Source organism: Gigantopelta aegis, chromosome 15, assembly GCF_016097555.1.
Source record: "Gigantopelta aegis isolate Gae_Host chromosome 15, Gae_host_genome, whole genome shotgun sequence".
Taxonomy (NCBI): domain Eukaryota; kingdom Metazoa; phylum Mollusca; class Gastropoda; order Neomphalida; family Peltospiridae; genus Gigantopelta; species Gigantopelta aegis.
Window position 1 is genome coordinate 43,831,491 of NC_054713.1, and position 25,598 is coordinate 43,857,088.

Sequence of the window (25,598 nt, forward strand, 5' to 3'; positions counted from 1 at the left end):
TACGGTGTTTTCGCTTCCTGTTTACTGCACTCGTTTATTTTGTGAAAGCACATTTTATGAAGTATATTCTTGTGCAAAATAAACTTGTGTAATAAATAGGAAGCGAAAACAACATATGTGAAAGTCTGTATATTCATCAGTGTGACTCTCCATTGCTCCCATGAGCTTGGTTCAAGGAGTGTCATTTTCAGCTCACATAGGATTTATACACAATATTTTGACAGGGTACCATGTCCGATGGTATTGGAAAAGTTTTTGCAATGTAATCAAAATTGGGACGTCTTGTTGAAAGTCATTGAATGATGAAATTCATCATTATTAAATTAATTTATTACAATAGACATAATTGCAGATATTTTACACATCAAATTGGGAAGTCTTGTTGCCACTTGCTTCTGGGATGGTCCCATGATTGATACTTCAGAATCCCAGGCTCAGCTTGGCAAGTAAAATTGTTTTAAACAGTAAGTACTACAAAAAGAGTAAATATCAATGCTTAATATGCGAGGGAAATATGATAATACCTTAAATGGTTCCCCATAATTATTAAGTAAAGAAAGCAATACATAACTCCACTCAATTTTTGTTCACCATGAGATCTGCAATTGGCACATATGACATGCACATTTGTGAAAAACAACAACTTCAAACCACTGTGTTATTTAAATACTACAAAGGTCACCAACATACTTGTAATCAAAGACAATTTTACAGTAGATACTAAATATAGCTTCATAAATATATAGCAGTTTTTTTACATTAAGTCTTGGATCACATATTTAAAAAGTAAATTATTTCTTAAAAAAGTACCATTAATATATACAATGTAAATCCAATATGTAAATACGCTTTTGTTATAAATGTTTGATTTGGTCCTAATATCATGTGACTTTAAAAACAGATGTTCATAACTGCATGCATCTTAATTTTGCACTACCTCTGGCAATGCTGAAAAAAAAAAAACCTTAATAAATTGTTTCAGCTATTTTATTTATTTTAGATTAATAAAATGTTTGTTTATACATTAGTTGTTAATGTTGAATTAGTAAATGTTACTGTTTAATTGTTTGTATTGATGTATGAATGAATCAAAGAGAAATGCCTTATTCGGCTTGCGACAAAAAAAGCAGAACCACAAATGGGGATTCCCCTTATTCCTTGTATTAATGTTCTGAAGAAAGAATTCTGCTGTTATTTCATAGTATTTTATAGTAATAAAATTATTATTCGCTTGGAATTATAAAAATTGAACCTGATAATTTTCGACATTCTCGCCACATATACAGCACAGGATCGCTTTACACACATACATATGAACGACTTTGTGATAACACACAATGTTGTTCATGCAAAGTATAAGGCGTGAGCGTAAAAGAAATTACCCCATTTAATTTATAAACAACTTAAAGGGACAGACCCTAGTTACAGACCGTGGATAAAATTAACACTAAGTTTAGTTAATCTGCAGACCTGTAACACATTTGGATAAAGTTACAATCGAGTGAAACATGAGTCTGTGACTTTGAAATGGTGAAATACCCTCTAAAAATAGACTAAAACTCGACTTCATAACTGTTACTTGTCAGACACACATGCGTTTTAAAAAATATGAGAAATGCATTTTGTGATATTAAAAACACCAGGATGACCAAAAACACTTCGAATGTATGGAAATTGATCATCTAAACCATAAAATCTAAGTATTGTATTATTTCAGTTATCAAAAACGGTTATAATAGTCAAAAATATGTCTTAGTGTTTAAAAACTAGGGTATGTCCCTTTAATACATTGTACATTGGTTTTATGCAACTTTTCAATGTTCTATCTCACAATTCTTAAAGTGGGATGTTTTTTTATGAATCACACAATATAATAAGAATGGTGCAGCAACAACATAAAACAAAGACCACAATCACTGTGCTGATAAATACACATCACTGTACAGGATATATACTCTTCAAAAAAAGAAACGCAAAAGGGTACAAATGGGTTATAACTCCGATTTTATGTTTCCTACCGGTTCATGCTTTGTGAATATAAGGTCATTGCATGTCCCAAACACATTCCCACGGTTACATTCGATAAAACCCAGCTACTGTACAATAAAGTTCCAAAATGTGAATATTCGCTGAAACGCAGCCACGTGCAAACCATGTCACCACTGCACGTGCGTTGTCTGCACATGCAACATGAACACCGACAGTATAAAAGTGCAGGGTGTTCGCTTGCCTGGCCTCTGTATCTGGCCGACAGTTGACAATCCAGGACATGCCACGTCTCAGTGAACCGCAGAGAAACAATGCCATCGGCCGACTAGACGCAGGCGAATCCAGAACGGCAAAGGGCATTCCATGTGTCCCCAACACCATCTCCACTGTGGGACCGTTACTCAACATGGATCAACACGTGACCTCCCTAGATCCGGTCAACCACGGGTCACTACCCCCGGGCAGGACCGCTACACCGGGTACGCCACCTTCGGGAACGATTGACTACTGCCACCTCCACAGCCGCAGCAATACCAGGTTTGCGAAGGATATCCGACCAGACCGTACTCCGCTACGTGAGGTAGGAATCGTGCCAGACTCCAGTTCGAGGTGTCATCTTAACACCACAACACCGTCGACTCCGACTGCAGTGGTGCCAGATCATCGACAATGGCCTCAACTGCGATGGAGACAGGTGTGGTTCAGTGACGAGTCCCGATTTCTGCTCCGACGTCATGATGGAAGATGTCGCGTGTATAGGCGTCGTGGTGAACGTTATGCGGCAAACTGCGTGCAGGAAGTGGACAGATTCGGCGGGGGTAGTGTCATGGTGTGGGCAGCCATCTCACACACTGGCAGAACTGAACTGGTCCACGTGCAGGGCAACCTGAATGCACAGGGATACATTGACCAGATCCTCCGGCCACACATCGTTCCAGTTATGGCCAACGCCAACGCAGTGTTCCAACATGACAACGCCAGGCCTCACACAGCACGTCTCACAGCGGCTTTCCTACAGAACAACAACATTAATGTCCTTCCTTGGCCATCGATATCACCGGATTTGAACCCAATTGAGCATTTATGGGACGAGTTGGACCGACGCCTCCGACAGCGACAACCACAGCCCCAGACCCTGTCCGAACTGGCAGCAGCCTTGCAGGCCGAGTGGGCCACCATCCCCCGGGACGTCATCCGTACTCTGGTTGCTTCAATGGGCAGGCGGTGCCAGGCAGTTGTCAACACACGCGGAAGCCACACCCGGTATTGACTCCAGATGACCTTGACCTTGGTGGTGTGTCCTATCACTTACTCACAATGGACTAGAGTGAATTGTGAACAATCCTGCAACATTTGGTAATTATCGGACTCACCAGTAAAATAATTAAATCAATTCTCCAAATGTTACGACAATGTGGTTTTGCGTTTCTTCTTTTGAAGAGTATATATATATATATATATATATATATATATATATATATATATAATATATATATATATAAAAAACATTCTGTCCAACATGTACATTTAAATCTGGAGACACTGAAACAAAAACTGGTCAACTGAGTTTCAGAAATACATTTTTCTTTGTAAGTATGACCAAAGATATATTTAGTTAATGAATAGTGTTAACAAAAGCCAAACACACCCACATACGCTCACTCACTCACTCTCTCTCTGTCTCTCTCTCTCTGTCTCTCTCCCTCCCTCAAATGGTGAATCGTTTCATCAAACCACTCTTTAAACAATGTCATATAAAACCAACAAGTGATAAATCTCTCTCTGTCTGTCTCTGTCTCATATTGTGTGAATCGTTACATCAAACCAGTCTTTAGACAGTGCCATTAACAACCAACAATTACCAAAAAGCTAATACACTAGGTTACAGCAAAACCCAAACACCAGCACCACACACCTACTCTGTGCAGGTATTACATACACTGTAACAATAAATACAGTATATAAACAAAGCCGGTGAGACAACAAACACACAGACGGTGCTAGCGACGACATCACGTGCAGGGGCAGACAACCACGCAGTACTCACTTGTGGATGGGGAGTTGTCTCTCTTCGTACGGTGTGCCCTCCTTCGCCTCTTTCACGTCCGGATCGGGTTTGGGGGGGTTATCGTTAACCTGACTATTCCTTTAAGGGGACAAAGTGAAATATCTTTCTAATATAAGAGATAAAAACTCACTGCAACAGAGCACAGATTGAGAATAGGACTGTTAATAGTGAAATATCATTTCTAGAATTAAATAAAAAAAATATTCAATGGTTAATTTTCTTTTTCTCTAAATGTGGACTACATGACCCAGGCTTTTTGACAGAGAATAATTTTAGAGTATGCGTAATTTTACCCCTCATATCCTTTGGGAGAATCCCTGATGACCATGGGTTAGAGTAGGTGTCTATAATGAATACAGAGCTTTAGATGTCACCAGTGTCACGGTGATTAACTATGAGCCCACAATAAATCTCGAACTATTTCTCCTCAAAATGTTAACCTTTAATTAAGACTGAAATAACTTGAAATACATTTCTGAATATCTACAATTTTAGCTCATTGCAAATTTTAATAATAAGTAGAAAATTTTATTTCCGTTTGGTGAAATCATTTCATGTAACGATTGATGTAATATAAAAAATTTGAATGCAATTTGTGAAGTTCCGTAGATAATTTGGCGAAATTTTCTCCTAGTGCTAGCCTTGCAAACCTTCAGCAACTGTTAATAACATTACCGCATTTAAAAAACCACTTTGCTGCACCCAAATTAGTGACATCGAAAGCTCTGGTATACTATATGCACTTCGAGTTAACCAACTGCTTTACAGACATTTTAAATTCCTTGTTTTAACTGACAGCAACACAGCCACCATGGGCAGAACCTAACCTAATTAATCTTACTATTCTTCAACAAGACAGTAAGAATTGAGAACTAAATAATTAATAAAAGCAATATTATAGACAATGAAAAAGAATGATGGTTAAATGAACGAGGAACTAAAAGTGAAAATATAAATAAAACTTTAGTTACAAACAAACTAAAATGTTACTGCATCTAGTGCCAAGTCTATAACTAGAGTTCTAGAACCATTCTACTCTGTACTCAACTAATGCATGCATCATCGCACCCCACACCATGTAACCCACACCTGGTAAACATTTTACATAAGGAAGCAGACCCATGCTGGTAATTATACCCATAGGCAAATTAAAATTAGCAAAAAATAAGAAATAAAATTTTATTTAGCTACACAAAATGTAAACCAATAATAAAAAAGTGTTCTCCAAAATCTGGGCCACATAGAATATTAGATGTTTACTTCGTATACTGCCTGTCTCATCATGTACAGTCTTTTTTTTATTGCTCTTGGAGAGGGGTTTGTCCTAATTTGAGCTCAGTCAATGTTTTTATTTAAAGTCAAGCTAAACTTTGAAGTTTTGTTAGTCGAGAATAAAGTTTTTTTTAAAACATCTGCCTGAAGATGTGTAATGGATGCACAACACCTAAACTGTTTCCCCATCACCACCACACCTCTTTGCTTTTGTGCACCACAGTTAACTAAGTCCGAGACAAACACTAACCCTATGTTAGTAATCAGTAAAAATTAAGTTATAATCTAATAATGGATTCTACTTACGCATCATGCGAGATAACTCCCAGATAAACACTACACCAAAGTGAGATAATTTGAGCCCCTGACAAATGCTAAACCTATGTTAGTAAACATTATAATAATGATAATGATAATGATAATAATGATCATAATAATAATAATGATAATTCATTTACCGTCTGGCGGTGGGTAGCGGCCTTTCGTCATACCGGGGAGGACTCTGTGGCGGGGTGGGGTACACTTCTAACATTCTCGGTGAAATCCTTTGGCGGTAGCCTGAAAGGTATCAATGCAATACTGCTAAAAACTCATACAAAACATATAACTTGGGGGAGGGTGGGAGGTTGGAGACAGACAAGAAAACCTGTTGAACATTATTAAGCATTTAAAATGAGAAAATGACAGATATTGGAAAGGATTAATTATGGATGGTTGGATGGTTAGAGTATGAATGAATGGAAGGAGGAATGGATAAGGGAAGGAGTGGGGAGGGGGGGGGGGAAGAAAGGGATGGATGGATGGAAACGAGGAACTGGCCCCATATTGATAAATGTACTCAAGTACCATAAGCTGACTTAAGAATGTTTATGAATATGAAGCCAGGTGTTTGGACAGTAGTTGGGCATAGATGGATAGATGTGATGATGGATGGATAAATGTAAGAATGGATGGATGGATGGTAAAGGGTTAAGTTTAATATAGGAAAGGAAACGTTTTATTTAACGACACACTCAACACATTTTATTTACAGTTATATGGCGTTGGACATATGGTTAAGGACCACACAGATATTGAGATAGGAAACCCGCTGTCGCCACTTAATGGGCTACTCTTTTTGATTAACAGCAAGGGATCTTTTATATGCACCATCCTATAGATAGCACATACCACAGCCTTTGATGTACCAGTCGTGGTGCACTGGCTGGAGCGACCACGCATCAAGTGAGCGCTGTACCACTGGGCTACGTCTCATTCCAAAAAGTTTAATATAGATGCATGAACAGAAGGAAATTAAGCATGTCAGTACTGTAACCTATATGTGACTACCAACTGGTTATTAAACATGTACATACAGATTGCACTATAAACGTGTAAGGAGATTTGAGGAGGAAGATGGACTCACTGTAATCCAGGGCCTGCTGTTCACGGGCCTGAAACACAACAAGAATGTGAGGAATTAAATGTCTCACTTAACATTTATAAACTCATTCAGTTAATAAAATAAGTAATTCGTGATCTACCATATTCTTTTTTAAAAAAATGAAAAATTAAACCCACACAAAAAATGTCAGTTCAATATCTTGAGGCATTACCCCCCTCCCCCCCCCCCCCCCCAAAAAGAAGTCTGGAAAAATGTTCTTATCTTCTAAATTCAGGGGCCATAACTCAAACATGGGTAAATTGCTAGACTTGATTTGTAACAGAACATGATAAAGCTACACACATAATTTCAGCTCAATATCTTGAAGCATTGTCCAAAATTGCCACATAAATAAATAAAAACAATTGTGTTATCTCCCAAGTTCAAAGACCATAACTGTCAAAAACGGGTATATAATAAGTATATAATAAAGCTATACAAAACATTTCAGTGGAGTATATTGAGACATTGCAAAAAAAAAAAAAAAAAGGCTAAAAAACTAACAATTTTTATTTATCTCCCAAGTTCAAGGGCCATAACTCTGTCAAAAATAGGTAAATCGCTATGAAATACAGACTAACTGATCTGTAACAGTCATGGCATTGCAAACACTGTGAAATAGAATTCAAAGGAATTAAATATCTCTCGTAACATTTATAAACTCATTCAGTTAATAAAATAACTAATTTGTAACCTAACATACAGGGCCCCGTTCCACAAAGCGATCTTAGCGCTAAGATCACCTTAAGTGCACATGTTAGCTGTGCACTTACGGTGATCTTAGGGCTAAGATCGCTTCGTGGAACGGGGCCCAGGTCTTTAAAAAAAACCTGGAAAACTGTAAGACAGAAGGACGGAGACAAAACCTATAGTCCCTTCCGGTAGGGGACTATTAAGTGGGTTTCAGTTTTTTTTAAAATCTTATCACATACCGCACTGGCCTCGAGCAGCTCAGCGATGCGCAGATCGCGGTACGCCTGGTTGCGGTATTCATCCATCTGTAGCTTCTTCGTCTTCGCCTTGTCGTAGTCCTCGTTCTCCACCGCCTGTCTCTTCTCAACCTCCATCTTACCCAGCTTCTCGCCAACCTGCAAGCAATGACAACACAAAATTAATATTATCTTTCAACTTTTTTCTTTTTCAGATAGATACTCGTCAAATGTATAGACTTAAATTTATCATCATTTCGTTAAAATCTGGGCCCAGTTGTTCAAATCATAGTTAAATAATAAAAGGTTGGGGTTTTTTTGTTTAACAACACCAGTAGAGCACACATTGATTTCATAGTTAAATAAGCAGGTTAGTGTAATATTATTTTCTTTTAAATTATTTTTGCACAAATATAAATAAACTTTAGATCTGATATATATATATATATATATATATATATATATATATATAAATATGGATACTTTTGATTGTTCTAAATGTAGTTTCAACATTATGTTCAATTATTATTTAAATTGTGTCAGTCAATAGTTTAGAAATTTTTTGTAAACCATAGGTTTGAACAATTGGCCCCTGATTTTTGTTTAAAATAATAAAATAAAAACATTTCTCACACATCTGCAGGGCTTTAGATTGCACCAAAAAACATGTATGACAAATATACGCATGCTCAAATTAAATACATGTACAAACATGCTGATGTAAAAACATTTCATCTTATAACCACTGAAATGTTACGTTTTAATTAGATTAAAATAACTTGAAATGCATTTCTAAATATCCACAACTCTTCCGCAGCTGTTAATAACATTAATACCCTAAAAAGACATTGTTGCACTCAGAACAGACAACAGAATTTGATGCACCTAAATTAGTGATATCTAAAGCCCTGATCTGATAGAACTTTTCATCTCAACAAATGGAAACAAATGAGGAACAAAAACAAATTATTTTCGTTAATTTTTTTCTTCTTTTATTCAGCTTTTTAAAGCCAATATATACATTTTATAATATAATTTAGAGCCGGGACACAAACTGTTACCAATTTTGATATTGACTCTTAAAACAAATTAATTCTCAGATCTCGCTTTAACATTCTATTAAACAAACACTTGTGAAAGATGGATACATCAATCAGTTTGCTAAAAAGAAATCATGAAAACATGGATCACTGAAATCACAGAAAGTGCAAGACAAAATGACATGATTTGTGTTTCGTCGACAGTGTATTCAGTCTAGGCTTCTAGTCTTGTGTTACTGGCAGTGAAAGGGTTAAAGGTCGCACTAATCTCTGGGCTGTTCCACTAATGATCACGGTGAGGACAAAAATGTTCTTTCTCCAACAGTAAAAAATTTCTAAAATGGTTTCCTCATTTTACTATTTTTCTTTACTAGTTATTTATCACATACCTATTCAGTCTAAGACTTACTATAGTGACATAGTGATAAAGACATTTTTACTTTTAATGGAGTTACTTAGTATGTAATATATGAGTTCAAATTATGTCACATCTAATTTGAAACTTACAGACTGCCGCAGAGTATGATGTTTAATATTAAGTAAATCCACGAATGGAGTATTGATTATAGATTTAAGAAAGCGAACATGTAGTTATGTCACATCTTTTAATTAGAAACCTTTTTTGTAAAAACAAAACAAGGTACGTAATAAATACAAAACTTCACATATGTTGTTTTATCTTCCTATTTATTGCACTCGTTTATTTTGCGCAAGAACACACCACTTGACCACCGCTACATCATCTTGTGACATATGTTGTTGCACAAAATAAATGAGTGCAATAAATAGGAAGCGAAAACAACGTATGTAAAGTTCTGTATTTATTAGATCCAGTTCTGTATTTATTAGATCCAGTTCTGTATTTATTAGATCCAGTTCTGTATTTATTAGATCCAGTTCTGTATTTATTAGATCCAGTTCTGTATTTATTAGATCCAGTTCTGTATTTATTAGATCCAGTTCTGTATTTATTAGATCCAGTTCTTTATTAGATCCAGTTCTGTATTTATTAGATCCAGTTCTGTATTTATTAGATCCAGTTCTGTATTTATTAGATCCAGTTCTGTGAAGTTCTGGATATAGATTTCTTTTATGATCATTTATGGAACTGCCTGAAGACGAACAGAGTACAAAGAGTACGAAGTAATATTAACATGTTTAACATGAAACTGACATCACTACATAACAATACATTACAAGTAACCTACGGAAACTGCGTAAACGTTACTATATCCTAACATATTTTTTTCATGACACAGTATTTTAGTTCTACTGATGTACTACGCCCCAAGTGTCCAATAATCAGTCTGGAACTGTGCACAACTTTTATTTTTTTATAACGTAATAGTTTACCATGCAACTGCTTGGCAATAAGCATGATTTTGAAGTTATGTAACCAACAAACAAAGGTTTGTGTGAAATACTGTAGAGCGATACAATATAGTTACAAATCATGGAGTATTCGTGGTAAAGTCAGATATAAAACACATTTTTTTTTTTTTTTAAATTGGCTACCAATATCTTTTTAAAAATCTAATTCGAAACAGGTGTTCAAAACGAAACCCCAACCCTTAATGCTCCTTTCATATCTAGTTCACTAATACGAGTAGTTAGAAAAGCAGAAAAGATTTTAAAGGATTTTTGTGTTTGTTAAACACAAATCATGCTGTCTTTGTCTCGCAAATTAAAAAATATTTGTTTTTAGCTAGAAAATGTTTGAACAAATCATTTTTCTACTTTAAAACACAATTTTTTTTAAATAACTTTTTATGTCAGATCAGTTTCACACCATTTTGTCTTTAGTACAACTAGAAATTAAGCTTCACTGTTATTACAGCATTGCAGACTAGATGCGCTTTCTGGTGAAACTAATGATTAATTTATTAATTTATCTATACAGTAAGTACTATCTGCAGCATATCTATGTTAAAGGATAACAGAAGTGCAAAAGTGTTGTGGTTTACAGCCACCATCACATACTTCTGACAATAAGCATTAATGTGAAAGGGACTACCATGTACACGTGGATTTCACCTCGGATTTTAACAACTTAATAATAATTAACTGCATGTTATATCATTACTTGGACTTCATTAATACTATATTTACAATTTTTTTAAATAAGTATTTATTTTCACTTCAGGCTAAGTATGAGCAAAAGCTGGAATGCCAGAGTTTTTATTCTTATTTGAATATTAGTAAGCAGCAGCAATTGAAAATCAGCTGGACAAAAAGATAAATAATTTTTTTTGGTAGAATTTAATTCTACTGTTGTGATGAAGTAAAAAAAAAAAAAGCATGTTTCTGATGAGGGGGATCGATCCTGTAGTCCATCACATCTCAGGTAAGCTCCCTACCGCTGAGTTATACTCTCTGGTTTTCATGGACTAATACACATCAAAATGAGTCTTAAAATGTGTTGTTGTTGTCAAAAACATTTCCATTAGCAGTAAAGTATCATTTTTCCAGTACGTATTTTATAAGAATAAAACCCATAGGTCTGCCAAGAAGGATCGATCCTACAACCCACGCACCCCCAGGAGATCGCCCTAAGGACAGAGCTAAACCATTCAAGAATTTAATTACAGATGGGGTCAAAATCACAATGAACTACTTCTTAAACATTATACATATTAGCTGTCAGTAAATTCATAACTTTCTTACCTTTTACCATTGCTATTAAAACAAAACTACTGTAACAATTATAAACAAATCATTTTGTCTTTTAATGTCTTAACTGTCAAGTTCCCCTACCTTTAAAAAAATATTTTTTATTTCCCTGTTATGAATTTAAAAATTATTTACCTTTTTTGTCTTACTACACATGTACACGTCTGTCTATATCCGCCACCTAACTAAGAGTTACTTCTATAATTATGCACGTGCCATTTACAATGCCATGTAAGTTAATACAGCTCGGCTAGTAATACATTATGAAAAGCGTAAAGTAGAAGCCTAGACTGCGATATACAACTTGTCAAGATCAACAACAAATCACCGTGCTTGACGTGAGCTCCATTTTAATTCGGAGGGAATCGGTATCGCTCAGCGCTACGTCTATCGGGTCAAGTTTTCTTCGATGGCTCTCCCACCTCCGACTTATCGTTGGTTCGTCCGATTCAGGAACGTCTAAAGCCGATGTTGCTCTATTCAAATGTGCCAAAAGTCGGACATCTGGCCCCCGAAGTAGGTCCTCGTATCGCCTAAAGTAGGGCGAGTTGACTGGAACCCAGTAGGGTTCGTCTGACGACCGGGAATCAGGTCTGGGTTCGAAATCATCCAGCGATCTGTAAGGTCGCATGTTTTTTCGAGCCCTGAAATACTTTTTTTTGTCGGGCGGGAGGAAGTACTGGTTCTCGGAAGGCAGCAGATAGGGCTCGTCGAGAATGCTCTGTCGCACGGACCTAACGGGGAGCCAGTACGGTTCTTTTGGTGTAATTTCTTTTTCTATCGGCACGTTTGTTAGGCTGTACGCACGTGCTTCGTCGTCTTGTAAAGATTGCTGCAAGAAAATGTGTGCTGCAGACTGGTTTAGGGCCGTTACAGAATTTATCATATTGGAGGGGCTGGGATGCAGGAGGTATGGTAATTGGTATCTATGTCCTATGAATTTGCTGCATCGTGTGTCATTTGCATAAATGGTTTAATTGAAATCGATTGATTGGTATACAAAACAAACAGCATACTCACCCCCACCCACCCCCCCCAGAACAGCCCTTACAATAACTTTTCTGTCAAAATTAAACGTTTGTTTTATTTAACGACACCACTAGAGCACACTGATTTATTATTCATCAGCTTTTGAAGGTCAATCATTTTGTAATTCTGACACAGTCATAGAGAGGAAACCTGCTACATTTTTCCATTTATAAATTACATGCACCATCTCACAAACAGAATAGCACATACCACTGTCTTTGATACAACAGTCACGATGCATTGTCTGGGACGAGATATAGCCCAATGGGCCACTGGCGGGGATTGATCCTAAACTGACCGTACATTAGGCAAGTGTTTTACCACTGGGCTACTTTGCTGGTCTTCCATACATAACTGGTTTAATTAAAATACAAAACAAGTAGCCTACCTGCCACCCACACCCCTTGTGATTAGTCTGCAGGGTTTTTGCCAGAGGGTAAAATGGGTATGGCGCCATACCCAAATGTTTGGCAGATTTTATTATTTTAAGTTAAACTTTTGACAAAATTAATTATTCTTATCATTACTGTATGCTTTTCTTAACCCTAACCCTAAACGTAACCCATTTTCTTTCTGGGGGAGGCACCCCATATATACACTGGTCTGGAACAGCCCCTTTTAATGACTTTTCTGTAATAAATCACTTTGTGCAAGCAGGATGTCTGAACCATAAGATGCGAAGGAAAAAGAAGGAAGTTACAGTCACATGACCGGAACAGGAAGATGTGCACAGTAGAAGAATTCAGGACATCCCACTGGCTGTTGGGATGTTCGGACCAGTCTACTAACTGTAGGGAATATGCACTAGTTATGAGGGCAGGTGATGTTGAAAAGAAATGAATGAACAAAGTGAAACATAAAAAGTATACAGGAATTCCATGGTATTAAACATTTTCCCTACCATAAAATATTTTGGTGAACTATGATGAACATCGATGGGTGCAATTATAAAACCAAGTTTTAATTGCCTGGCACTCACAGTTCGTGAGAAACTGATCAAAACGTCAAACTTGGTTTTACAGAAATGGAAAACCCCTGCCACCAAAAACAACACCTGAATACTGTGTTACTGGAAATATTACATGCCTGGTCAAATGAAAGTTTTATGATTTTTGTTTAGAATGGTACATGTTTTAATATTTGAATAGATCAACTGGATAGTTAATACCATTTAGTAAACTCGGAATTCAACGAAATTCTTTCGCCAAATGAAAATCAAATTTGCCAATTGTTTCTAAAATTCACAATTTTCAAATTTGGCAAGCCTGCTCTTAGCATCATTGCCTCACTGATTTTTAGAGCTCAACACCAATGGACAAAAACTAATTTTTATACAAACATAAATTAATTCTTTTAAAATTATTTGAACAAGAATAAGAACAAAGGCCGACGATATAATATGTGACAATAAGGGAGATAACTCTCATGCATCATGCATTCAGGGTTCATTGGATATCTGATATGCAGATTTACGATACCAACAAATATATCAGAGATGTTCTGAAATAAAGTAACTCAGGTATCAAATTGAAAATGCAGGTACTGACATTCTAAACAAGAAGATATAATTAATATGTAATATTTTTAGATTTAAAAAGGCTGTATTAGTGAAAAACATCGTAAATTGGCAGCATTTTCACATATTAATCCACTTATCAGGTTTAACTGTGGTTTATTCAGGTGAGTGTTAGATAAATGCGACATTATTGATGCTGATGGTACGACTGGGTGAGCGTTCAATCGGCCCCTTGACAACAGACAACACTTGGTGCTACAACTTACCTTCTGGAGTTCTGAGATGGCCTGCTTCAACTGCTTGGCATAGTCATACTTCTCCACTGAAAAGACAAAGCTACGTGATAAAACAAAGAGAAAACAGAGATAAAACAGAGAGAAAACAAAGATGACTTGAACACAGGGTAGAGAAAACAAGGATTCCACAGAATTAAATGTTTTGCCTACTATAAAATGTTTTCAGTGCAATGTGATGAATATCCATACGTGCAACTATATACCAAAGTTTCACTGAACTAGGACTTATAGTCTGTGAAAAACTGATTTGTGAGAAACTGATGTCAATGGGAAACTTTTAATACTGTATGTGTGTGTGTGTGTGTAGGTATGCTGGATGGATGGATGGATGGATGGATGGATGGATGGATGGATGGATGTATGCATGGATGCATGGATGGAAAGAAGGAAATGTTTTACTTAACGATGCACTCAACACATTTTATTTACGGTTATGTGGCGCCAGACATATGGTTAAGGACCACAAAGATATTGAGAAATGAAACCCGCTGTCGCCACTTCATGGGTTACTCTTTTTTATTAGCAGCAAGGGATCTTTCATATGCATCATCCCACAGACAGGATAGTACATACCACAGCCTTTATTACACCGGTTGTGGAGCACTGGCTGGAACGAGAAATAACCTAATGGATCCACAGATGGGGATAGATCCTAGACCGACAGCACATCAAGCGAATGCTTTACCACCTGGGCTACGTCCCACCCCGGATGCATGGGTATATGGATACAGATGTTAAAATATATGTATGAATGTTCTAATGTATGCTAGATGAATGGATGGATGACTGGATGACTGGATGGATGGATGACTGGATGGATGGATGGATGGATGAATGGATGGATGACTGGATGGATGGATGACTGGATGGATGGATGGATGACTGGATGGATGGATGGATAGATGACTGGATGGATGGATGACTGGATGGATGGATAGATGGCTGAATGGATGGATGACTGGATGGATGGATGGATGGATGACTGGATGGATGGATGGCTGGATGGATGGATGACTGGATGACTGGATGGATGGATGAATGGATGGATGACTGGATGGACGACTGGATGGATGGATGGATGACTGGATGGATGGCTGGCTGGATGGATGACTGGATGGATGGATGACTGGATAGATGGATGACTGGATGGATGGCTGGATGAATGGATGGATGGATGGATGGATGGATGGATGGATGGATGGATGAATGGATGGATGGATGACTAGATGGATGGATGAGTGAATAAATGGATAACAGACCTCAAAAACATTTATTTCCATATTAAAGGCTAAAAACTATATACTGCACCTAACACCTTCCTATGTCGGGGCTAAAAAAAATGTGTTGCGTTTAATTTACTTCCTGTGTATAAACTGTATAAATGTGTTAGTGACTGGAGACTTGAAACGTACTCATGACAGCTTCCTGTTTCTTCTTCTCAAGTTTGCGAATAATCTGCGCTATCTCTGGATCCTGATACATGTCAAATGCCAAGTCGTCAAGCGGGGAGATGTAGTCCGGCCTGAAACGACGACACATTAATTATATAATAGTGTGTGTGTATACTTGACTGCAAAAGAAATGCACATATTGTTAAAAAAATACATAAAATATTCATGATACAATTAATTTGGTAAATACTATAAAAATGGGCATAAAATAGTCATAAAACACTGACAGTTTTAATAGAAAGAAAAACTAATGACATTCAAATGGAAGAATTGTAAACAAAATTTTACAAAATGTTTTTATAAAAATTATTATTTGCATTTCTTTTCTCGTTCAGTATATATTCCACAATATTCCGTTACGTATGAGTCAAAAGATTTGCACTATCCAACGAAATACTGGATAATGACCACAATACAGAAACAGTATTTCAAAATCTCAGGTAACCAAAACACAATTTACATGATTGTCACCTAGGTAACCATTTGTTTGGTCACTTACATGAATTGTGCATGCATACTGAATAAACTTCTGGTGATCCACACCCGACATATTACAACCTTCTGAACGCGTAATGGTTCACAAATATTTAAAGTTACGTAACAGACATGTGAACACAACACTCAAATCAGTTCAGATTCAATTTGTGGTGGGGTTTTTTAAAATAGGATTTTGAGAGTGTTGCTAAAGCAATAAATGTCCCCTACCGTTCCAAGGCCATAACTGTGAAAAATGGGTAAATCGCCATTTCAGTTCAATATCTTGAGGCATTGTGATAAACATACGGAAAACTGTAAGTGGGATAGATAGACAGAAGGATGGAGACGAAACCAATACTCCCCCCTGGTTGGTCTGGTAGGGGACTGATAAAATAAACAAATGGGTCCCTCTTTTCACTGGAACTATATTCGTCGCCTACAGTCCACTCATTGGCTCGACTAGTGGTGCGATCCCTACATCTAAGTGTGGGGTCCATGAATACATAGCCATATATCACACTCACCTGTTTAGAAAACCATCCAGGATCGGATCTTTTTCCAGATTCCTTTTATCACTGACATCCACAAAGAAATCCTGAAAACAAAGTTAAATTGAATAAAAGGTTTAGTTTCTTCAACGACACTACTAGAGCTGACTGATTTATTTTAAACATTGGCTGTTGAATGGCAAACATGATAGTATTGTTTAAGGAAAAAAAGAAGAAAAAAGAAAGAAAAGATATTAACAGGCCTAAAAAGTGACAGTCAAAGTAACTATTTTATACTAATTAATGATACAGTGCTCGAACTTAACTGTACCGACAGCAATTCTCGTCATTGAGATATAAATTGTCGTAGCTCGGGAGCATTACCGACGGCACTTTTTTGCCATTGGAAGCTCCTCAATGACAGCAAAATGTATACATCTGGTGCCAGTATTTAACATTTGTGCATTTGAAATGTCTACATACAGCAAAACCACCTTTCAGTCATGCAAAAGTCACTCTTATTAAAAATAAATTGCCACAGGCAGGCTCAAAATTGCCGTCAGTGGGCAGTTTAAAAAAAAATTGCAGTGAGTGAAAAATGCTCAAGTTCGAGATCTGATGATAAATATTAAAAGGATACTTACTGGGTCAGTGACATCAGTTCCATATCCCAGCCGATCCCCAATAACATTGATTGCGACAATTCCAACCTGAATAAAAACAAAAATAATAATAAAAAAACCCACTGTAACAAACACAGTAACATACAATGTATTTTCATAAATTAAAGAGACAATGCTAATTTTAAAGACCCAATGTTTACATTATAAAATAGTAACTGAACTGAAATACATATACAGAACTTCACATACGTTGTTTTCGCTCCCTATTTATTGCACACGTTTATTTTGCACAAAAATATATATACCACGAGACCACAAAGCAGTTGAGTGGTATGTTCTTTCGAAAAATAAACGAGTGCAATAAATAGGAAGTGAAAACAATGTATGTGAAGTTCTGTATTTATTACATACCTTCTTTTATGTTTTACAAAAACAGCTTTTAATTTAACGTCGTAACAACACTTTGTTAAATCTATGATCAAAACTTGTTTCATGGACAGCCTTGTGTAATGTTTCAAATACTATGTGACGTCATTTGTAAATCATATATGATGTCAGTAAAAAAAAGGCGCTAACTGCAGTAAAGAGAAAAAAGAAATTCCCCATTTTAAAAGTTCCGATCCATATTGCACATATGTGCGATACAAAATAAATTTATCACATGGTTTCAAAATGCCTTTATCACTATAGCAAGGATTGAATAGGTATGTAATAAATTCAATTGTCAACAGATTATCGAAATATAAAATAACAATACCACATCCATGAGCTACATTTATATTACCAAATTGAATTTAAAAACAGACACATTTCCACAATCGAACGTTACAAAATGATGTTCTATGCAATGTTAACACAATTGTGACGGACAATGATTACAGGTGACCACAATGAAACTTTATTTTCTGTTGATTATTTTATCTATTACCTGGTTATATAGGTTGTGTCTGTTGATATGGTTCTTGTGAATGTTCAGTTTGAGGAATAGCCCGACTGCGTCGACATGCACAGACTTGAGTTCCCTCGCTTTGTAGCCAGTCTTCTCATTATCAGACAGAGACACATAGCTGAAATGTAAAAACATAATATTTTAATACCACCATCTTACCTTGTAGGAAAAAACCCCAACATTAATTATTTGTTTAATGAACGAAAATAGATTACCGTATATTCCCATGTATTAGCCGACTCCTTGGATAAGCTGACCTCTTAGTTTGACCCTAAATATCTAGCGCAAAATCATCGGCCTTGTGCATAAGCCTAAGTCATCTTTTGTCCAGCTGTATGATGTATCGATTTCAATAATACTGTCAACAAATAGACTTGTGCTTTTCTTGTTCATTATATTTGTTTTCCCTTTTATTATTACAAACACGGTAATTGCGATCGCAATCAATGTGGCAATGCTAACATCTAGGTCCCTACCATGCCGTGAAAAATAATTTAGAACTGATAAAGCATAACAGAAAAATAAATAATTCAAGCTGTAACAATACATCACTGCACACAAGTAATTAGTTTATTCACTGGAAAGCAAAAAGTAAAATCATTGAGGCATGTTTAATCCCCCCACCACGCACACAGAAACAAAAGATCATGCGGTCCGTGACTGCAGCTGTTCACGGTATATGGTATAGTCATGTGACAATAGTGGGAGTAATTTTCGTCCTGAAATTCATATTATGTTTTTTCAGTCGGTAATTGAGCTTAATTTATTTATGGCATTACTTTACAGTTTAATGCACCCTCCCAACAAAACAATAATATTAGAAATATAATACTTGTTTGAAGTAAAAACACTGTTTTGTATCTTAAATTTGCTATATGAAAGACTGGTCCCAGCACAGGTCAAACAAAGATGGCGGACAGTTGGAAAGAATACGTTTTTACTATTGAAATGACAATAAAACAAGTCATTTTTTATTATTATTCATCAAACTTATAATGCATTCAAGAACAAAAAACTGCATAATATTGCATGATGGGGTTTTATTTATACTGTGCACAAATTCTTGTTACATAATCTGTGAAAGGCTAAGGGTCTGATCAAAATTTATAAGCCACGGTCGGGAGTATTTTCGATCGGAATTTTATGCTCCAATTTGTTGCCTCCGTGTATAAGACGACTCTCTTCTTTTGGAAAGTGTTTCTAGACTTCAAAAGTCGGCTAATACACGGCAATATATGGTATAACTATAGTAAAACGCCTCTAAACTGGACACACTCAGGACCAAGTCTGGTTTTAAGAGGTATCCGGTTTAGAGGGGTTTTCTTTCTTCTATACAGATTTTTAAAAAGAAGCCGTAAAAAAAGTTCAGTGTTGAGGGAATTCCGGTTTACAGAAGTTTCACTGTACTATTTAACATTTAGAATTGTGAAGTGATCTCTGAAACTTGCTTAGTGAATCGTGACGCGATACTTAATAAAATGTTCACTGCCTTGGTTGAATTTAACACGACACAAAATACAAACACAAAAGCAATTTGAACTGTACGTTTTTATTATCAAAAGTGGCTGTCTTTAGCCTTGTGACAAAATAGTGTATTTAAGAATTGACCGCAATTATTTTTTGGTGCATAAAATAATGAACGGAAAAAAACGATGTGCACATTATATGACACTGTGTAGGTGTGGCTTATTTGTTTTTGGTTCATCGAGATATAAAAAAGAAGAAGTAAGGACCTCTCGACCAATCAAATTGCTGTAAAGTGTATAGTCGCAAAGAAAATTTAATTATTCTGTATATTCCTGACCCAGGGGCTATAAAACACAATTTGAACTGCTGAATCACATAACTTGTTAATATGTTCATAAAAAGAGTTTCCACTCACCCAAGCCGAGTGTATCTAACATTGTCCAAAGACAGTGGTGTTAAATCGGGGACGTCACCTACAAAAAACTCGATCTTTGTTGCTGAAAAAGACAAAAATACAAACAGTTATGCAAACTCTGGTTTGAAGATTAAAATCCGTCCTGTCTGTGAGATGGTGCATATAAAAGATCCCTTCCTGCTAACGGAAAAACAAGTAGCTGGTTATTCTGAAAACTACAGGTCAAAATTAACAAATGTTTGACATGCAATAGCCGATGATTAATAAATAAATGTGCTCCAGTGGAGTTAAAAAAACACATTATATAAATATAATCTTGTAACAAAAATTAATACAATATATTTTAAAACTTTGAGAAAAAACCTTTACAGAAATCAAAGTATTTCATACTAACATATTTATATTCTATGCCTACAACAACCAAATATTCTATATAGTATGTAGGTTTTGGCTTGAATTTGGGGCAAATGCATCCACCCATCAAAAGCTTGCATAAATAGACATTATTATCCGAGGTTGTGTGTCGTGGTGATTTTTTCAAAATGAGTGTCATTTGTATTATCCGAGCGAGAGCAAGGGCAATACATAAATCCTGACAAAAGTTTCACAAAGTCAGTACGACTCACATGCGAGTGTAATAATTTCTTTATTATCCATATTATTATTGTAATTTGGTTTATCAATAACAAGGCCTAAGGACTGTCTCAGAATGTTTCAACCACAACTAGAAGACGACAAAATGACGTCATATTTCACATGCAGTCTGGGATAGGACTGGGGAAGCGACGTCATGTTATGACCTCGCTTCCCAAAATGATGTCATTACCCTTGTTATTACACATGTGCTTCATATGATTATTATTAACTTGGTTATGTTGAACCATTTGGATAATAATGTTTAATGTTAATAAAACATCATAAATTGTAATACAGACTTAACCAATGTACATGTAGGTCACACTTACCTATTAGAAACTGATGTGACAACAACTGAATCTTGCGTATTCTTGTTCTCTGATCGAGTTGAATTACAATGTCCTGGGGATACAGACAATATCTGAAACATAATCAGTTTAGAAATAGTAAAACAAACCATGTAAAGAAAAACAACAACGAAATACAATTTTTTTTTATTAATTAAGCTTGCCCAAAAAAAAGAATGAATGCAGAAAACAAATGTGAATAAATTTTTTCACCATATCAGTGCTTATATGGTTTGAAAACTGAAGGTGAGTATAAAAAAACTGCTCACCTGAAATTACGTAGGAGACCAATTTCTCTCAATGTTAAATTTACAGTAACTTTCAGTATTAAAATAAATTAGTGATATTTACATGTGATACGGTAAACAGTTTTTCACAAATCTTGTCTCACACAATAATACTCAGGGTTAACTCGTTTGCAAAATCACTAAATGTGAATTAAATTTTAATATGGCAAATATATTTGATAAAAAACATTGCCAAAAAGCTAATTCGGTCATTGTGTGCAATTTTGTAGATGTACAACAATATTTTGCTATTTGGCTATACAAAAATTTAGTTCAGTAAGTGCTTATCAGAACTAAAAATCCTTTTAGTAAAAAAACAAATCTGCTGTCCGGAACTTATGTCGGGGAGCAGTCATTCTCGGTGCACGAATTGGCAGTAATTTTAAGTCAATAAACCATTGGTATCAACGTGTGGCAAAGCTTGCAGTTTTTTGTACCCATGCAGAAACACTTTTGACATACATACACAAGCAGGAGCAATTGCTTGTGTCAAACCATAACGATTGTTTACCGATTTCTAAAAATTAAATTTGTCAAATTTGTCATAATGTTTAGGCTGGGTTTATTAAAGCGTGTCTACCTGGCTGAGCTCCATCCCTTGGTGAGTGGGCTGTGGTTGTTGAGTTCAGCGGCACGGTAACTGTCGTCTTGGCCGGAGGCGTGCACCACTCGGAAAGGAATCTTCACCGGCATCTTGACTCAACTGGTGTAAACAAGAAATCAGGATTAATATTATTATAATTTATTACATGATATAACAATGGGGGACGGTAACCGTCATCCTGGCCAGAGGTGTGCACCACTCAGGAATATTCACCGGCATCTTGAGTCAACTGTAGTCAAAAAGAATTGAGAATCAGTATTACTATAATTTAGTTCACGACATAACAAAGGGGGGCGAGGAAAGATATCCCCTTATACCCTCACCCCACCATTATAGTGATATAAACAGGGAACTTCACCCTAACCATAAAACTACCCTTACCCTAACCCTAAATTTAATCTTAACCGATACGGGAATAATGGTCGGATATTTTGCCGAAATTATTTTAAATACTAAAAGTACAAGTTGCATTTTAGGCGGAATATAGCCCAGTGGTAAAGGGCTCACTTGATACGCGGTCGGTTTGGGATTGATCTTTGTCGGTGGGCCCATTGGGCTATTTCTCGTTCAAGCCAATGCACCACGACTGGTATATCGCAGGCCGTGGTATGTGCTATCCTGTCTGTGGGATGGTGCATATAAAAGATCCCTTGCTACTAATGGGAAAATGTTGCAGGTTTCCTCTCTAAGACTATATGTCAAATTTACCATATGTTTGATATCCAATAGCCGATTATTAATAGTCAATGTGCTCTAGTGGTGTTGTTAAACAAAACAAACTTTAAGTTGCATTTTAATACAAATTTTATATTGTTATTTAACATTATTACGAAACATTGAGTTAAAATGCTAAGGATCAATCATCTACATGTATAACATGTGACACTTTCGTTTAAACGTTTACCAATTTCGTAAACATTTATATAGGCCTCTGAAAATTGCAAGAACGGTCATTTTGTTTCTGCAATGCTCATGCAAATCTAATTTTGTGTACCCTATTTTGTTCGCACAAATGTTGAGCACCATTTACATCAGGGTTTCTGCTAGAGGGTAAAACAGGTATGGTGCCATACCCATATTTGTTTGCAGATTTAATTTTTTTAAGTTAACCTTTTGACAAAATTAATGACTTATTATTACCATATGCTTTTCTTAACCCTAATGCTAAACTTTAAAACCTAACCCATACCCTCTATTGACTGTGGTTGCATTCAATTCCGTAGCTCTATACCCAAACATTTCTTTCTGGCAGAAAGACTGTTCATGGATATAACAGGTTATGCAAAAAGGAAATTATGGGTTACATGGATTTTTTCTGCGTCATCAATAAATGGGTCAACAGATCTTCAATTCCCAAAGGCCTGATTTAGTTGACCTAAACGTGTAAACATTAAGTTTAGGGTTAGAGTTATGAAAATCATATATTAATAATAAAATTAATTAATTTTGTCAAAAGGTTAACTTACCGTCAGGGTCACCCGAAATATGCCAAAAACCGGGTTTTTGGCATATTTACAATCAAAAAACCTTTTTGCAATCAAAAAACCTCACAAAAACCATAATTTTGCCAAAATCGTATTCAATAAGGTTTTTTTTTTATATATACTTTATTGACAGTTTATCAATATTATATGATTTACAATTTATATGAAGCACAAATATTGTTGTCAGTCCTAAACATATGCATACGCCGTTTCCGCCTTGTTTGTAAAATGCGGAACAGGACTGATTTTAATAAAATTAAAATTGAAGCCAGTACCCCACACACCCACCCCCACTTCTATGGCCTATCACATTAAATTAACAAACATACAGAAATATGGGGGTGGGTGGATGTTTATGGATGGTGTTGTTTTTTCTTTCTTCCTTTTTTCCCAACTATAAATTTGAGAGCTATTTTTTTTTCATATAGAGCTCATTATTTCTTTAAATAGCAATCTTTATGTTAGTTTGAATAGCCTTTTATTTTTATTTTTTATTTTTTAAGTGACCCATCAGTTTTCATAATTTGTGCCATGTTGTTGCTTTTGATTGTAAATATTGTAAAGCAGGTTTTTGGTATATTTACACTCAAAAAACTTCTTCCCAAAGAAAAAACGTCACTAAAGCAATACCTATTGTTCGAAACACACCTGTTAATTGTGATTGGAGCTTCATAAACTCTAAAATCTGTTCTGTCCCGCTTTTGTGAGGTTTTTTGATTGGGAAATGAGTTTTTTTATTGTAAATATTGTAAAGCGGGTTTTTGGTATATTTACACTCAAAAAACTTTTTCCCAAAGAAAAAACGTCACTAAAGCAATACCTATTGTTCGAAACACACCTGTTAATTGTGATTGGAGCTTCATAAAATCTAAAATCTGTTCTGTCCCGCTTTTGTGAGGTTTTTTGATTGGGAAATGACTTTTTTTATTGTAAATATTGTAAAGCGGGTTTTTGGTATATTTACGTCACTAAAGCAATAGGCATACCTATTAATTATTTCGTATAGTACAATCCCGAAAGCTGCTCATCCAATACCGTTAACGTTTACTAAAAAGTGTGGTGTCTTGGGTGTATTTTGGGGGTATCTTGGGGGTAAATAGTCGGATCCTAAAATCCAAACAAGACGGAAACGGATGTATGCATATGTTTAGGACTGACAACAATATTTGTGCTTCATGTAAATTTATTGTAAATCATATAGTATTGATAAACTGTCAATAAAGTATATAAAAAAAACCTTATTGGATACGATTTTGGCAGAATTATGGTTTTTGTGAGGGTTTTTGATTGCGAAAAGGTTTTTTGATTGCAAATATGCCAAAAACCGGGTTTTTGGCATATTTCGGGTGACCGTACGGTCATACCCATTTTACCGTCTTGCAGGAACCTTGGTTTGGTTTTTATTTTATTTTTGGTGCAAAGTTACTGGATTAAAATTTCTGCAGACAGGCTGAAAATGCCGTAGGTGAGCATTTCGACTGCGGTAAAAACCTTGCAAAACAACCGTAGGTAACAAATGCTCAAGTTCAAACCCTGAGCATGAAAATAAATTGAAAAATGGTAGTGATCGATAAATGGTGCGATGCACATATAAAATAACAGGTGCCTGTTTTGATGTTCCCAAAAGGTTTTTTAATTCAATAAATATTGAGTTTCTTAAATAAAATATTTCGTAAATATCAATAAGGAATACTCGTGCTACAAAAGGTTCAAATATTTATACGGCGTACCAAATAACACCATCATTAACCTGGATTCTTCTTGACAACGAACCAAACCGCCAGAATGTATACATTGGAGAATGCAGTCTCGTCGAGATGAGAACTATACAATTTATTTCAACAGAAATGTTTTTCATTTTTAAACCTAATTTTATTTATATTCTAACGAAAAATGTTCAAGAAACGTATCAACAATATTTTTTGTTTGTTTTAAAAAGTATTTTGCATAACATTTTCTCTACGAAGAGGCTGTATTCGATTCGCTGTCAATAGTACGCAGAATAGCAGACCATTGGGTTGCATCGGTCCGAATGACAAAAAAAGAAGAAGAAGACCCCCCCCCCCCCCCCCAAGAAACAGAGTTAGTTTTGTTTAACAACACCACTAGAGAACATAAATTTACTGAATGACAAAACC

At 35.8% G+C, this 25,598-nt stretch overlaps 1 protein-coding gene across 1 annotated transcript in view; it reads right to left on the reverse strand.

Moving 5' to 3' along the window:
• The window catches only part of LOC121389844 (centrosomal protein of 104 kDa-like), a 53,401-nt gene extending 28,134 nt beyond the window's left edge, over positions 1-25,267 (reverse strand). The window contains exons 1-16 of the mRNA XM_041521492.1: positions 25,191-25,267; positions 21,953-22,075; positions 21,068-21,159; positions 20,103-20,184; positions 18,200-18,338; positions 17,293-17,358; positions 16,685-16,755; positions 15,645-15,754; positions 14,203-14,258; positions 13,899-13,920; positions 13,400-13,412; positions 11,720-12,287; positions 7,685-7,840; positions 6,735-6,762; positions 5,788-5,887; positions 4,037-4,135 (exon numbers count right to left, since the gene is read on the reverse strand). Of these exons, the coding sequence (XP_041377426.1) occupies positions 4,037-4,135; positions 5,788-5,887; positions 6,735-6,762; positions 7,685-7,840; positions 11,720-12,287; positions 13,400-13,412; positions 13,899-13,920; positions 14,203-14,258; positions 15,645-15,754; positions 16,685-16,755; positions 17,293-17,358; positions 18,200-18,338; positions 20,103-20,184; positions 21,068-21,159; positions 21,953-22,065 (1,715 nt within the window). The 5' untranslated portion in view covers positions 22,066-22,075; positions 25,191-25,267. The remainder of the gene's footprint in view (positions 1-4,036; positions 4,136-5,787; positions 5,888-6,734; positions 6,763-7,684; positions 7,841-11,719; positions 12,288-13,399; positions 13,413-13,898; positions 13,921-14,202; positions 14,259-15,644; positions 15,755-16,684; positions 16,756-17,292; positions 17,359-18,199; positions 18,339-20,102; positions 20,185-21,067; positions 21,160-21,952; positions 22,076-25,190) is intronic.
• Positions 25,268-25,598: the final 331 nt, after the last annotated feature.